The sequence below is a fragment of the Anomalospiza imberbis genome, unplaced genomic scaffold (assembly GCF_031753505.1).
Source record: "Anomalospiza imberbis isolate Cuckoo-Finch-1a 21T00152 unplaced genomic scaffold, ASM3175350v1 scaffold_69, whole genome shotgun sequence".
In the NCBI taxonomy this organism is placed as follows: Eukaryota; Metazoa; Chordata; class Aves; order Passeriformes; family Viduidae; genus Anomalospiza; species Anomalospiza imberbis.
The window spans coordinates 13,904-29,389 of record NW_027100303.1 but is presented as its reverse complement, the minus strand read 5'-3'; the positions used below and the strand labels follow the sequence as shown (position 1 = coordinate 29,389).

At 57.1% G+C, this 15,486-nt stretch overlaps 1 protein-coding gene across 1 annotated transcript in view; it reads left to right on the top strand.

Annotated features, from left to right (window-relative positions):
• LOC137467596 (zinc finger protein 585A-like) overlaps positions 1-12,653 on the top strand; it is a 49,139-nt gene extending 36,486 nt beyond the window's left edge. Inside the window, 3 exon segments of the mRNA XM_068179073.1 lie at positions 523-1,609; positions 2,733-2,905; positions 11,972-12,653. Coding sequence (XP_068035174.1) covers positions 523-1,609; positions 2,733-2,905; positions 11,972-12,639 — 1,928 coding nt within the window. The 3' untranslated portion in view covers positions 12,640-12,653.
• The last annotated feature ends 2,833 nt before the right edge of the window (positions 12,654-15,486 follow it).

Below are 15,486 nucleotides of genomic sequence, written 5' to 3'. Positions count from 1 at the left end.
CCAGAGAGGGGGGAGCGCCGCCATCGGCGGGACCCTCAAGAGCCTGGAGAGGGGCAGGGGGGACTCCTTGGAGCCCCTGCAGCCCAAAGCAGAGAGGAAGAGGAGAAGGGAGCCCGGGAGCCCAAAAAGCCCCGGCAGCCCTTAATGGGGAGAGCCAAGAGGGGGGAGCTTTTGGGATTGCTGGGACTCCCAGCAGCCTGGGGAGGGCGGGCAGCGAGGAGAAGGGGCACCCCCAATCCAAGCGTGACCCCCAGCAGCTGGGACGGGGGGAGCCCCAAACAGCAAAGGGGAGGGAGCAGGGACGGGGAACTCCTGGGAGGCTTTTTCAGGGCTGAATCTTGGTGTTTGGGAGGTTTTTATGGAGCCCAGGTGGCCAGGGACTTCTAGAGATGGACTCGGGCAGAGGGACCTTCAGACTCAAGGTGCTCATCCCTTGTTTTCCCCAGACCAGGATTTCCCATTCCCAGCCCCTGGGAGGCAGCGAGGAAGAGGAAGACCCTGTCCTTGTCCTTGCTCCCCCAGAGCAGGAGCTGAGGATGGAGAGCAGGGAGGACAAATCCCTGCAGCAGAACCTCGTGGAAGAGGCTGATTTGAGCGGTTCCACGACGCAGGAACCCAGCGGGAAGGAAAAGCCCTGGAGATGCCGCACGAGGACAGGCTGCAAACGCAGATCGCGGGGATCTGAGGAGGAAAGACCCACCCTGGGCCAGGGAGGCAGCCGGAGATCGAGCCGGAGCTTGGAGCTGGTGGTCCATGAGCAGCTCCATGATGGGGAGAAGCCCCACACGTGCTCAGAGTGTGGGAAGAACTTCAGGAGGAGCTCACACCTGATCAGGCACCAGAGGATCCACACTGGGGAGAGGCCCTACAAGTGTAGGGAGTGTGGGAAGAGCTTCAGGCGGAGCTCCCACCTGATGAAGCACCAGAGGATCCACACTGGGGAGAGGCCCTACGAGTGTAGGGAGTTTGGGAAGAGCTTCAGCCAGAGCTACAGCCTGATGAAGCACCAGAGGATCCACACTGGGGAGAGGCCCTACGAGTGTAGGGAGTGTGGGAAGAGCTTCAGGCGGAGCTCCCACCTGATGAAGCACCAGAGGATCCACACTGGGGAGAGGCCCTACGAGTGTTCCAAGTGTGGGAAGAGGTTTCAGACCAGCTCCCATCTCCTCACGCACTATCTGGTTCACACAGAGGAGAGGCCCTTCTGCTGCCCTGACTGCGGGAAGGGATTCAGGCACAACTCTACCCTCATCATCCACCGGCGCATCCACACCGAGGAGAGGCCCTACAAGTGTGGGGAGTGTGGGAAGTGCTTCAAGCGCCTCTCCAACCTGATCAAGCACCAGAGGATCCACACTGGGGAGAGGCCCTACGAGTGTGGGGAGTGTGGGAAGAGGTTTCAGACCAGCTCCCATCTCCTCACGCACTATCTGGTTCACACAGAGGAGAGGCCCTTCTGCTGCCCCGACTGCGGGAAGGGATTCAGGCAGAAGTCCCACCTCATCAGACACCAGCGCATCCACACCGGGGAGGGGCCCTACGAGTGTCCCCAGTGTGGGAAGAGCTTCCCCAGCAGCTCTACCTTGACCAAACACCAACGGAGCCACCGGTAATGGAAGCGCTGCGAGTGCCCCAATGTGAGAAGAGCTAAACTCCATCCCCCACTGGAGGACCCACATTGGGCACAGCCCTGGTGACCCACATTCCCTGTGATCCACATTGGGAACACACCCGGCTGCTTCTCCTTTCCTATTGACCTTAATTTTTTTCTCTTCTCAATTTAACTGCACTCCAAAAGCCAAGAGGCATCGATCTTTCCCCTCAAAACCACTCACATGCCACTGAAAACCACTGAATTTTAACCCATAAAGGCTCAATCCCACCTCAATTTGCTTGTTCCCACCTCAAAAATCTCAATCCCACCCAAAACTCACTCGATTCCACAACCTCCAGAGTGAGATGGGGTTGGGAGGAGATTAGGAGAAGTGGGATCCCAGTTTGGAGCGGTGACATGGGGACTGTGTGGGGATGGGTGGCTGGGATGTATTTGATAGCAAATAAAACTTTCAGACTTACTGATTTCTTTGCCGTTCATTTTCAGTCCGTGGCAGTTCTGTCTGCAGAGCGCCGCCTCACAGAGTGTCCCCTCACAGTTCCCGCCCTTGGCCTGGCCCCGCCCCTTTCCCCTCACGGTTCCCGCCCTCTGCCTGGCCCCGCCCCTTTCCCCTCACGGTTCCCGCCCTTTCCCCGCCCCTTTCCCCTCACGGTTCCCGCCCTCGGCCTGGCCCCGCCCCTTTCCCCTCACGGTTCCCGCCCTTTCTCCGCCCCTTTCCCCTCACGGTTCGGCCTTCGGGAACGGGGGAGGAGGAGGAGGGAGGGAGGAAGAGGCGCAGCGGCAGCCGGGAGCGGCCGGAGGAGAGGAGAGAAGGAATCGCGGGGCCCTGGCGCTGCCAGAAGTCGCCGCAGCCCCGGGAGCATCGCCCCCCATCCCGCAGGTGCCCGGGGATGGGGAGCTCGGCCCAAATATCCCGGGGGGTGCCTGGGTTGGGGTTTTTTGGGGGGATGTTTGGAGCTGGCAGGGCTCCAAAGCCGAGCCGCAGCTGGCCCTCGGGGGACATCGGGGGGTCCCCGGGAGGTGTTTTTGGGTGGTCCCGGGGCCGGCAGTGGCTTCTCCCAGTACGAGCCCAGTTCGTTACAGTATGAGCCTGGTAACTTTCTCTCACTCCCTGCAGGATTCCAGTCTCTCCCAGTTTGATCCCAGCTTATCCCGACCTGTCCCGGCTCCATACCCGCTACTTCCGCGGGCTGCCAGGGCTGCGGGAACGGGGCACCGAGGCTGTCGCTGCTCCTGTTAAAGGAGGAGGAGGGAGGGAAGGGCAGGGCAGCGATGAAGGACGAGGAAGAGGTGCAGCTGGAAGGAGGGAGGCGTGGGGAAAGCTGGATTCAAGGCTCCTCATTGACTTCTCATTGTCCTGCTCGGAGCTTTTGGAGTTTTGTGCCAGAAATCTCTCCCCTCCCCCACTCACCCACAGGGCTTTGGGGCGGTTTTCCCTTTTTGGGGGAAATCAAAGCGATGCGCTGATGCTCCGAATTAGGGGGCAGGAGAAGTGAGGCTGCTGGGCTTCCCGCAGAGCCGGAGCCAGCGAAGGCGAAGGCGCAGGGCCGGGAAAGCCGTGTCGGGAGGTGCGGAGAACTTTGTCGGTGCTGCAGATCGATGCCGGCCCGGGCCCGGGCCCGTTCCAGGGCTGTTCCTCATCTCCGGCTTTGCCCTCCCACAGCCCGGGGGGCCCTGAGAGCGCGGGGCGAGGCTGTGCCGTGTGCAGAGCCCGCCCCTCGCTGCCATTGGCCGCTGCTGCCGTCAGTCGCGGTTCTGGCGCGCTGATTGGTGAGAGCGGGGCGAAGCACGGCCCCGCTGGCGGCCTGAGGGCGGCCCTGGCTCGGCAGCGGCGCCATTGGCGGAGCGTCTGTGCGGGCCCGGGAGCGGCGGCAGCGGCCGGAGCGCGGGGAGGCGGCATTGGCGGAGCTCGGAGGCGGCCCCGGCGCAGGTGGGAGCCGCGCCGGGTTCTGCGGGGGCTCGGGGCTCGCTGCGGGCGGAGGGGGCGGCAGGGGGCTCCGGCGGCTTGGCGGTGCCGTGTCCGGCCCGTGCCGGCCCTGGGCTGAGGGCGCTGCGGGAGCGGCTGCCCGCGGTCTCCTTCCCGCCGCTGCCTGGGCAGGAGCCGCTGCCGGAGCAGCGCTGGCTCGTCCCGGTTGCTGTGGCTGGGACAGAGGTGGCTGCCCCGTGGCCGGGCCCGTGCGGGGAAATTCCCGTCGCCGGAGGTTTCTGTGGCCAGAGGAGACCGAGGAGTCCTGTCAAAGTGACTCGATTGCTGAGCAGAGGGAGAGGCCGTGGGGCATTTGCCATGCGCTCTCTGCCCTTGTTGTAGCACGCTGCCTCCTTTGGATGCTCATTTTCCCGGCCGCATCTCCCTCTGCCTTTGCCCACTGGCTGAGGGACTTGGACGGTTCAGACTTCCCGATCCGCCTGCTGCCTGTCCTCGTTCATATGCACCCCTCCTTGTGGATGACAGCCGATATTCACGGCTCTGTTTGGTCTTTGTTCTTCGGGAAGTTGAGGAGTTTAGCGGGACTTTGAGCAGCTGTCCGGGTCCATTTGTAACATTTATTGGAACGGATGGTTTCTCCCGTTACTTCCTCATCTCCAAGTCGCTGGCCCTATCTCCAGGGAGATTCACTCATTGACTCTGTTTTGTTCTTCCCGGGTCCTCTTTGGTTTTGGGATTATTCTCGGTGCCCTCATTCCCTGTCCTTTTGTAGCCGTTTCTGGATCAGGAGGCCTGGCTGCCACCTGCATCCCCTGGCTCAGCTGCTGGATGAGCTGCACTCCCAAGGTGTGGAGCATGGTAAAAAGGTGAGAGTTGCTGTAGCACAGAAGAGGAGAAGCAGCATTCGTTTAACCCATGGTGTGCCAGGGAGCCGCGAAACCGTGTCCCAATCCCATCCTTTCCATGTTTGATCCAATATATAAACTGCTCTCCTATTTCCTTTGTTACATTTTTCACCACTTTTCCATGGTCGTCTCTTTGCTAACAGCAGTTGGAGTCATTTAGTTTTCCACAAACTCTTGTTTTTTCTGTTAACAGATAACCTGATCCCATCCCCTGGTGAAATGTTGTGTTCCTCATTTCAGTGGATGGGTCGGCAGGAAGGTCAGGAGCTGGAGGTGTCTGGTTGGTTCTTATTTCGAGGACAGCTTGTAATCTAATGGTGACATTGAAATGATAAATGGGTTCTGTGTCTCCTGATATGAATTGGTTCAGGTTCCCCTGGGCTGGTCCATGATGTTGTAGGGTTTGTTCTGGTGGCCGTTCATCTTTTCCCCATTTTTGGTTGCTCCCTCCAGCTGGGGCTGCATCAATTGACTGCTTTTGTCTAATTACATCATCAAATACTTGATTTCCAACTGATTTCCCAGAACTTGTTATAGCAAAAACCCCAATGCTCTGATACTCCCTGTATAGCATAGACAGTGCCAGCACATGTTGGAGTGGGCACAGGGATGATCCCCCCTTATTTTAGTGAAGTTTTCACAGCATTCTCCATTTGCTGTTTCCCTTTGCAGCTTCACCCATTTCTGTTGCAGAGTCAGAGATCCTCACCATGGGCTCTGCCTTCAGCTGTGCAGATTCCATCTGTGCAGGCAGGCAGAGCTTGGGGTGAGGGGCAGAGGGAATCAGCCCAATTCCTGCCCCAGGCAAGAAGAGCCAGGTCCATTGTCCCCACTTTGCCCCAGCAGTGTTAATTTGCATTTCTAAAGCTCCTCTGCTGGCTGCCTGGAATGCAGCTTCTCTTCCAGAGCAGCCTTCAGCAGCCTCACATGTGGCCCCACCAGAACCTGCTGCTTTTTTTTCTTTCAAATCGTCTATTTAGTGTTTATGAGTCAAAGAGTCACCTTTAAATCTCTTCTGGTTTTCCATATTGCAGCCTAAAGGTGAACGTCGAAAAACCCAGACCAAAACTTTGCCACCACTAAGAGCCATGCACAAACATACACAAAAAAATTCCAAGGCAATTAAGTTTTTTCTACTTCTCCTCGGAGTAAAAACTCATTCTCTCATCCCTGGCCGAAACCTAACCGGCAATATAGAAGTAGGATTATTACCAAAAATACTCTTCTGCTATAAACTTTGCACTGAAAGTGCAAGAAAAAAAAAAAAACAACCAAAACTCCACCAATGTGTTTAGTGTTAGAGTCAAGGCATTCCTTGATTCTGGCCAGGATCTGCAACAGAAATCATTCCATCCCCACATAGCCCGGGTGTGCAGAGAAAATCGTTCCATGACACGTGGGTTTAACTGGATTTTTCCCATACTTGATACAGTCTGAACCAATCTAAATCCATTGGTTTAATGTTCTGTAGTTTCAAGTTGTGCAGTTTTTAGTATTTGGGTTCCTATTGGACCCGGATTTCTTGGCTTCTGGTGTTCATCAGGTCGGAACTGCTGGATTTCCTTCTCAGCCTTTTCCAGAGCAGGTGTCTCCAGCTCTGCCGGGGGCAGTGTCTGGGGTAGGTGTTGGTTGCTGTTTGCTGCTGGGCGTTATCTTTGTGGGAATCTTTTGGGCCATTCCCAGTGTGTTGAGATGTTAAACTCATCTCCACTGAGTGGTGGAACATCCCTTAGAAAAACCTTTACCATTTCTTTCCCCGAGGCCAAGGCAAACCAAGGCTGAGTAGAGAAATAAAATGTTAGAAATGTTAAAGTCTATGACCTGGTGTATTTTCCATCAGTGCAATCCCAGGCAGCGCAGTGTGTGAGTGTGGCTGAGACCCAGAGTGGAATTGTGCCGTTGTCTTCGCCAGCAGCTGTGGCAGTGCAGGCCCAGAAAGCACTGAAGCTGCAGCAGTGGCAGCAAGTATTGGCCCCGGTGGCTGGAGATGCCCAAGGAGGGTGCCCAGGCAGAGGATTTGAGCAGAGGATGTGTGGGCAGGCCCAGGGGCTTGCCCCGCTGTGGAGCCCTGGCTGCTGCTGCGCTGCCTTCAGTGCAGGCTCCGTGGGGGCCTCCCATGCTCCTGCTGCAGGCAGGAAGTGCAAATCTCCGGGGCTTCAGAGCCCTGGAGCCCAGGCTGAGGGGTCCCCCCGTGCTCAGCTGTGCTGGGGGCTGTTTCTGGCCTCAGGGACACTTGGCATGGGCCACGCCACTTGGCCACCAGTGGTGCTGCTTTGCCCTCCTTAGGCAGGGCCCGATGTCCTGCTTGGATGTTGGGAACAGCAAAGTGCCAAGGCAGGCTCTGTGCCAGCCCAGCTTCGTGTGGGAGAGATTTCACAAGAGACAGGACTCTGGCCACAGACTGCTTTAAATGTCCATCCCTTATCCCCACCCTGCACTGGGTGGAGAATTACCAGGGTAAGGAATTCCCAAGATCAATTGCAAGGGAGAGAATTTAATATCTGCCCTGGGTCTGGCCCTTGCTCTTGCCAAAGCCAACGGCAAAAGCCGTACCCATGGCATCTTGGTTTCTATCCCCAGCTTCCAAAGGTGTCTCTTTCTTTCCCCATTCATTCTTTGTACCCAGCCTGAGCTCTGGCGGTGCAGGGGTTATGGAGGTCCCATTGTATTCCTAAAGCTGCCATAACCCCCTGGAGGATCTTTCCTGTAAAATGAGTTCTGCTGTCTGAGTCTGTTGCTTCCACAATCCCTTTATTGGAATTATTTCTTTTAGAAATCCCTGAATAAGTGATCTAGTGGTTGCTGAGCAATCAGAATTGCTTTTGCCCCCCTGTTCGGTGGTATGGTGTCAGCAGAAGATATTGAAGCCTTCCTGCTCAGGGCATTTCAGTGCCAGGCTCTTACAAGCACACACAGCTGTGCCGGTTGAGCTGACCATGGGGTGGTAACCTGGGCTTTGTCTGATTCCCTTCCTTAATAACAGCGTGTCTTGTAGCTCTTTTCCCTTCTGCTGCCCTTGAAGAGCCATCCAGGAGCACATTTTCTCCCTCAGGCCAGGGAATGTCTCATCAGTTTCTCCCAGGTTGGGTCTGGAGCTCTGTCACTTGAATGCAGTCCTGGGTTTCTTCCCAGCCCCTCTGTGGGCTGTTCAAACAGGAGGCTGGGTTAAACCCTTCCCCTGCCCTCAGTTCTAAATCCTCCTGTGCCACTGAACAAGTTTCATACTGTAATAACTGAGCACTGCTCATCCATTTAGAGGCTCTTTTGGTTATCAAAGCTTTAACTTGATGGCAGACTGGAACAGTTGGAGATCCTGTTGTCATCAGGTTTTGGGCCTGGGTTCCCCTTAAAGCTGTGTCTGCACAATTCTGCAGACAATGAGGCCACTCTGGCCACTGGGTTCAACATTTTGGCCCAAGAATTCCTTTGGCATGGCCCTGTTTAACATTCACCTACAATTCCAGTTTCTTTACTGAGACTGGAAGAGCCACTGCTGAGGCATCAATATTTTTGGTTTTTCATTTTCTCAAGGTTTGCTCTATTTCTCCTGTCCATACCAGAATGTTGAGGCTGTCTGGGGTTAAAAAGTCCTACAATGTTCTGTCTGGAGCAGAGAATCCTCAATCCAGGTTTTGTAATTCCCTGTTAATGCTCAGAATTGTCGCAGCTCCTTTTTGTCCTGGGTAACGTTAGTTCTGAGATTGCCTAGACCCTCTCTGGGTCAATCCACCACAAACCTTCAGTCAAAATATGTCCCAAATATTTAACCTTTTCCTCCACCACTTGCACTTTTTTTTTTTTCAAATACTCATTAGATGATTTTTGGCCAGAAAATTCAGCCATTTCACAGAGGCTTTGTCTACCACTCCTTCTTGTCCTCCTAATTGGAGCCATCTGATTCCTTGACTGGCAGGATAGGAGAGCTGTAGGGAGACATCCCTGGCTCCAAAAGCCCTGCCTTTAGCAGGGACTCTGTACCAGGCTGTGAGCCCTTCCTTCCCTCCCCTGGAACAGGGTGTTGCTTGTAGACACCACTTGTCCTGGTTGCTTCAAAGTAATTTGGAGAGGCTCCATATCAGATTTTCCCTCTTTCCCTGGGGCTGCCCACACCTCTGGGTTAAATTCAGCATAGGCCTTGCCAGACATTTGACACAAAGGTGCAGCAGAAATAGCCTCTGTATCACCTTGTACAATATGACAATGCCACCGTCAAATTCCTTCCTAGTTAATTACAATCATAGTAGGAAGAAAAAGAAATTAATTTATTTCAAACCTATCCCCCACAGCTCCTAATAGTGATTGGACAAATCATACCAGCTCAGCTGGTATTATTTATTCCCTTAATAATAAAATATTTATTCCCTTAATAATAAAACATTCCTTTACAATATTCCCCCGTTAGGTCTAAGATTCAGAGTGGATGGAGAGGCCCCTGTGTCCATCAGTAGTGGCCTCCTCTCGCTGCAGACCCAGCCTGAATGTTCTCCAGGGCTCCAGTGTGGTGGGTCCCCGGTGGGATGGGAGCTGTGAAAGCCCTGACAATCCATGTCCATCCAGGGGTGGGCTTGCTCCTCCTGAGGGTGCTGCTGTCTCTGCTTCCAGCGTCCCTGTGCCCTGCAGCTGGAGCCCTGACTCCTTCCCAGGGGCTGTTTGGGTGGGCTCTCCCCTGGCCAGGAGGGCAATGCCTCTGCCAGGTGCTTGTGGCCGACCCCGTCCCCTGGGTGCCGGGGCCCCCTTGGGCCCTGGGGTTGATCCCTGAGGGGCTGTAGGAGCTTTGCCATGGCCTTTGCCTTCAGCTTGGCCTTTTGCTCATCCCTTCTTGCATTCAGCTGCTGTGCCTTTGTGCCCAAGTGCTCCAGGGCCTTCTTCTGCCACTCCTGCAGCCGCGCTCACTGCCTGTGGGTGCTCATCCTCTGAGAGCTGCTGAGCTTTGTGCAAAGTCTTTCCTTTCTCCAGCGACCCAAAGCAAATGCTTAATAGAAAATCCTGATCCTTCCATGTACAATCTGCATTTCCCAGATGTATCTTTGTTTTCCTCCTTGTGCTCAGGGTCCCCTCCCCAGCCCGTATCCCAGAGCCGGTCCCTGTCCTGCCGCAGTGTCCAAAGGCGGCCCCCCCGGCGGGCAGGGCCGGCAGCTCCACGGGGCCGGGCAGCGGCCGGGGCGTCCCGCAGGCTCCTGGGGGCCGGGGGCCACTGCCGGCCCTGCCCGGGGCTGGTGGGGTCAGGCAGCGCCCGGCGCTGAGCCCCGGCTGCCCCACAGCCCTGGCCCAGCCCCGCAGCTCCCCACAGGCCCCCAGCCCGTGCTCCCGGTCCCGCACCTCTGCGCCCGGTGCTGCCGCTGCCCACCACAGAGAAACCCCCTGACATCCTGACCTCCTTCTTTTCCTGTCCTGGAAACCCGGGATGGAAAGGATCTGGATCAGCTGGCAAATTCTGAGCATAGAACAGTGCTGAAATACATCCCAGTCCTCTGTATTTTTCTCTTCATTCTTTTTTCGTTCATCCTTTTTCTTACCACATAGATTCCTCCTGCTGCTTCTTGCCTTCACCACATTGCTGCCCACTGCCCTTCACCCGATCCCTTCCCAGCACACCAACACCATCTATCCCCTGTTGTCCAAATCCCTTCTCCACTTCCCTTATTGCCCCCCTGGCTGTCCATGTCCTTAATTACCTCTGGAGGAATATGCAAACTACCTCAACATTCTCCCAAGGGACCCTTCAGAGACATTTTGGGATCATCATCCCTTTGGCCAGGACCCCTCCCTGGCTTTCCCTTTTCTCCCCTCCCTGGGTGCCCTGCCATGTTCACTCCCCGAAGATCCCAGTGCACTCACTGCTGAGATTTTCAGTGCTCTCTCCCTGCTGACTCTTCACAGACCCCCCTGATGTGTCCCTTGTCTGTCTCCTGGTCATTCCCGGGTCCCCAATCGATCCCCGGTGCCGCCGCCAGCCAAGGGAGCCGATCACCCAAAGTGGGTGAGGCACCTTCAGCTGCACTCCCTGCCCGCCGCCCCGGATGGTGGAAGGAATTCCGGATGAGCCCCAGGGTGTGTGGGAAAATTGACATCAGCAGAGGTTTCTGTCCACAAAGCAGACAGAGGAGTCCTGTAAAAGTAATTTCATTCCTAGAAATGGGAGAGGCCATGGGACATTCCCCATGGGATCTCTGCAGTTGTTGGAGGACACAGCCTCCTTTTCATCCCAATTCTCCTGGCCACATCTCCCTCTCCCTTTCCCCATTGGATGAAGTACTTGAGAGGTGCAGACTTCCCAATCCACATGCTACACGCCGCTGTAATTTGCTCCCTGCTTTTATAAAACAAACGATATTCCTGGCTCTGTTAAGTCTTTGTTGTTCTTCGGGAAGTTCATGAATGAGCAGGACCTTGGCTGAGCAGCAGTCTGTGTCATCAATTGATAACATGTCCTGAAACCGATGGCTTCTCCTGTCACTTCCTTATGTGCAGGTCCCTGGCCGTATCTCGGAGCAGATTCACAGCATCTGTTTGTAAAGACACTTTCCTCTTGTTCCTTTCATGGGGGTCCCCCGTTTTCGGGACATCCCCCCTGGAGCAGGGTGTCCCCTTTTTGCTGCAGCCCCAGCCCTCAGGCAGAGCTCAGCCAATCAGAGCGCACGGCGCTGATGACTCACCAGTTGCCAGGCAGACTCGCAGCTCCCAGCGTTCCCCACCTGGAGCCCACCTGCGCCCCCCCCTCGGCCCCATCGCCCCCGCGAGGGGAATTTGGGGAGGTGGGAGTGGGGCAGCGCCAAGGCCGGGCCCCCCCGCGCTGTCCTGGCGGGAGCGGCTGCAGTGGGGACCGAGTGCGGGCGGAAGCGGCCGAGAGCCCAGCGCTGCCCCAGCCCAACCTGCCCCAGCTCCATCCCTGCCCCTGCGCTGGGATGCTGTGGGTTTGGGGGGAAGAGGGAGCCGGCAGTGGGTGCTGGGCCTGGGGGCAGGAGGAGAAGGGAAGGAGAAGCAGGGTTGAGGAACAAAATGGTCAAAGGATGGACGTGGCAGGAGAAGGTGGGATTGTGCCAGAGAAGGAGGAATAGCAGGAGGAAGAGGAGTGTGAGGAAGAGCAGAGTCACAGGAGGAGGAGCAGAAACAGGAAGCAGCACAAGGTTCCACCCCTCCCTGTGTCTGCAGCCTCCCCCCAGCCCCAGGAGCGCTGCTCCCCCCACATGCAGCAGGTGACTGTGGAGGGGGATCCAGGAGTTTCACGGGGTGAATCTTGGTGTTTCTGAGCTTGCTTGGGCCAAATGTTGGTGCTTTGGTTTTATGTGGCAGCTGAATCTTTATCTTTTGCAGGAGGTTTTTGCTGACTTGTGATGTTTGGGGAGTTTTTGATCTGTGTCTGGAAGTCTATAGGATTTTTTAGGCTGAATCTTGGTGTTTTGGAGGTTCTTACTGACACAAGATTCCCAATGATATGTTGATATGAACCTTGGCAAGGAGGAACCTCCAGTCCAAGGTGCTCTCCTCATGTTTTTTCCTCAAAGCAGGATTTGTCATTCTCAGGGTGTGGCTGGATGGAGGAGGAGGAAAAGCCCCGAAGATCCTGCAGGAGGAGGGGCTGCAAACCCAGCCCAGGGAGCTGTGGGGAGGAAAGAGCCCCCCTGAGCCAGGAAGGTGGCTGGAGATCCAGCGGGAACTCGGAGCTGGTGGAGAAGCCTCATGGCAGGGAGAAGCCCCACAAGTGCTTGGAATGTGGGCAGGGCTTCAGCTGCAGCTCCAAGCTGATCGAGCACCAGAGGATCCACACTGGGGAACGGCCCTACGAGTGTGGGGAGTGTGGGAAGGGATTCAGCCACAGCTCCACCCTGATGCAGCACCAGGTGATCCACACTGGGGAACGGCCCTACGAGTGCTTGGAATGTGGGAAGAGCTTTGGGTGGATCTCAGACCTGAGAAGACACCAGCGCATCCACACCGGGGAGAGGCCCTACGAGTGTCCCCAGTGTGGGAAGAGGTTTCAGACCAGCTCCGATCTCCTCAGACATGAGCGGATTCACACAGAGGAGAGGCCCTTCCGCTGCCCCAACTGCAGGAAGGGCTTCAAGCAAAACTCCCACCTCACCAGGCACCGGCGCATCCACACCCGGGAGAGGCCCTGGGAGTGTGGGGAGTGTGGGAAGAGCTTCTCCAGGAACTCAAACTTGACCCAACACCAACGGAGACACCACTAAGGGAAGCCCTGTGAGTGCCCCAAGTGAAGGAAGAGCTTGGAGTGAGGGCAGAGCTTCATGGTCTTCTCCAGCTTCGTCCCCCATGGGAGGATCCAGGCTGGATGATCCCCAGTGACCCCCGTTGGGCAGAGCCCTGGTGCCCCCGAATGGGGAATAAAACAGGGAGGAAAACAATGGAGCTGATAAAGGGGCCGAGATCTGAGGCCTGACTGAGCAGAAACTGTGGGAGATACAGACACAGTTTAAGTCTCCCTGGGCAAGAAGTGACCAAGCAACCTGTTGTGAGACTTTGTGATAAGATAATGTTCCCAGGTGCCGTGATGTCATGAAGAATGCGTAACCAATGGGAAATTGTTAGCAAACATCGAGCCCTGTCTGAGCACCACCCAAGTAAAACCCTGTATAAACACCTGGTACCCTCAATGAAATTGGCTTCTGGTCTAAACTCGGCTGTCCCCGTCTCTCCATCGTGGATAAGCCCTGTTGTGGGTGATCCCCGTTGGGTGGGGGGAAGGTGTTGGAGGGATTTCTTTCCCTTCTCCTTGTGCTGCTGTGTTTGGTTGGTAATAAATTCCCTCCGTGTGCCCAGGCTGGGTCTGTTGCCCCCGTGCCGGGGGCAGAGTGACAGCAGGGCTGGGGGGACACAGAACCCCCCCGAAATCAGCGCGGGGACAGAGACCACGGGGAGGGGCTGTGGCCGGCTGCGGCTCAGGAGCTCTGTGTGCAGAGAAAAAGGGGTGACACTGGGCTGGGGGCCCCGGGGAAGGAGCATACACGCTCTGGGGGAGGGGGGACGCCTCTCCCGGGACCCCCCTGACCTTCTTGCCCAGGTAGAAGCCGAGCCCCGGCGCCAGGAAGATGAAGCCCAACTCGGAGTCCCTCATCCCCATTGGCATCTTGCTGCAGGCAGCGTCTGGCGACATCTCTGGGGGATCTGCAGGGGTCAGGGCCCCCCAAAACCGCTCACAGACACCCCACGCCCCTCCGAGCACCCTCCCAGTCACCCCCAGGCCACCCAGGACCTCCTGAAACCTTCCCAAGATCCCTTTCCAACCCCCCCAGCACCCTCCAAAGCCTCTCCCATTCCTGTCAGGATCCCACCACCCCCTTCCAGTTTTCCCCTACAGCCCCAGGATCCCCAAACCCACTCCCAGTCACTTCCCAGCCCCACCAGGACTCACCCAGACCCCTCCCAGTCTCTTCCCAGCGCAAACAACCTCATCCCAACCTCTGCTTTTCCATCCCCAATCTCCTTCCAGCTCCTCCAGGCTCACTCCAATCCCTCCCAGTCATATCCAGTGCCCCCAAACTCCCTCCCAGTGTCCACCAGGACCCCCAGAACCCCATCCCACCCTCCCCAGCATCCTTGAAACCACTTCTCAGCCCTTCCACACCTCCAAGCCCCTCTCCCAGCTGAAACCAGGCTGTCTCCAACTCCCTACCAGTTGCTCCCAGCACATCCCAGTGGCTCTCCCAGCGCCCCCAATTCCTCCCCTGTACCCCAGTGCCGGCTCAGGGGGTGCTCCAGGCTGATGTGCTCCACTTGGCAGCTGCAGGTGACCCCGCACTGGGAGTGGGGTGTTTCCAGCAGCACCAGGAGCTGGTAGGTCCAGTCCTTGTTGGGGACCATGTCGGTGGCCACCACAGAGAGCTCCTGCTGGCCCTGGAACCACCTCAGCTGGGTGTGGACAGGCTAGAAATCCATCACGGAGCAGCCCCGGGCTGAGAGCTCGAGGGCACCAGCGAGATGGACACGCCTGGAGACACTGGGAGAGAGCGGGGACAGACTGGGATCAGCTGGGGAAAACTGGGAGAGAAAGGGGAGGGGTGGGGTGGCCTTGGGAGGGACTGGGAATGGACTGGGAAGGACTGGGGTGGCACTCAGAGAGATGGGAGGGGATGGGGAGCACTGGGAGGGAGGATGGAGGTCTAGGAGTGAACTGGGAATGAACTGGGAATGGACTGGGAGGGACTGGGGCGGCACTAGGAGGAACTGGGAACGAAGCGCGCGGCACTGGGAGGCCGAGTCCAGTGCGGGGCACTCGGCGCTGCGGGTCTGCCTGGCAACTGATGAGTCATCAGAGACACGCGCTCTGATTGGCTGAGAGGCGGCAGCACCACGCTAGGCTGAGATGGACAGCCGGGAGGCACTGGGAGAGACTGGGATGGACTGGGAGAGCCACGGGGCTCAGTGGCAGGGACACAAGGTCTCGGGGATGGGCACAAGGAGGGCTGAGGGCTCTGGGCCGATCCCAGAGAGGTTTTGAGGGGCTCCAGGGTCATTGCCAGGGCAGGGCCCGAGGGGACACGCTCTGCCCCGCGCTCACCTCGGCGCTCCGTGAGGAACGGGCTGAGATACTCGTGGTTGTACCGGCACAGCCAGTCCGCCGCAGCCCTTTTTTGCTCCATACCGTCTGGGTCGCTGTTCCAGTACCTGGCTGCTGTCTCCCCATAGGGGGTGAACCCCAAAAAGTGCCCCACGTCGCAGTCGAACATCGCGTACTGCTCCCGATTGTAGATGAACCTGCTCAGGTACCTCACCTTCTCCGTGCCGTTCATGAAGTCACATTCGGACTTTTCCACGTACTGGAACACCCCTGTGTGTGCAGGACACAGGTCCGGGAGTGCCCCCCCAGCACCCCCAGAGCTCCGGGATCCACCCCAGATCCCCACTCCACACCCCCTGTGCCCCAGTGCATCCATGGATCCCTCCTGCCCGAGCTGCCACTTCCTCTTTTCCATTCTTCCCCCCTTTGCCCTTCCACATCCTCTCCGCTCCGACTTTCAGCCTCTCCCCAGATGAGTTTTGGGGTCCCATTTACTCCTTTTCCTCTTTCCCAACCTTTT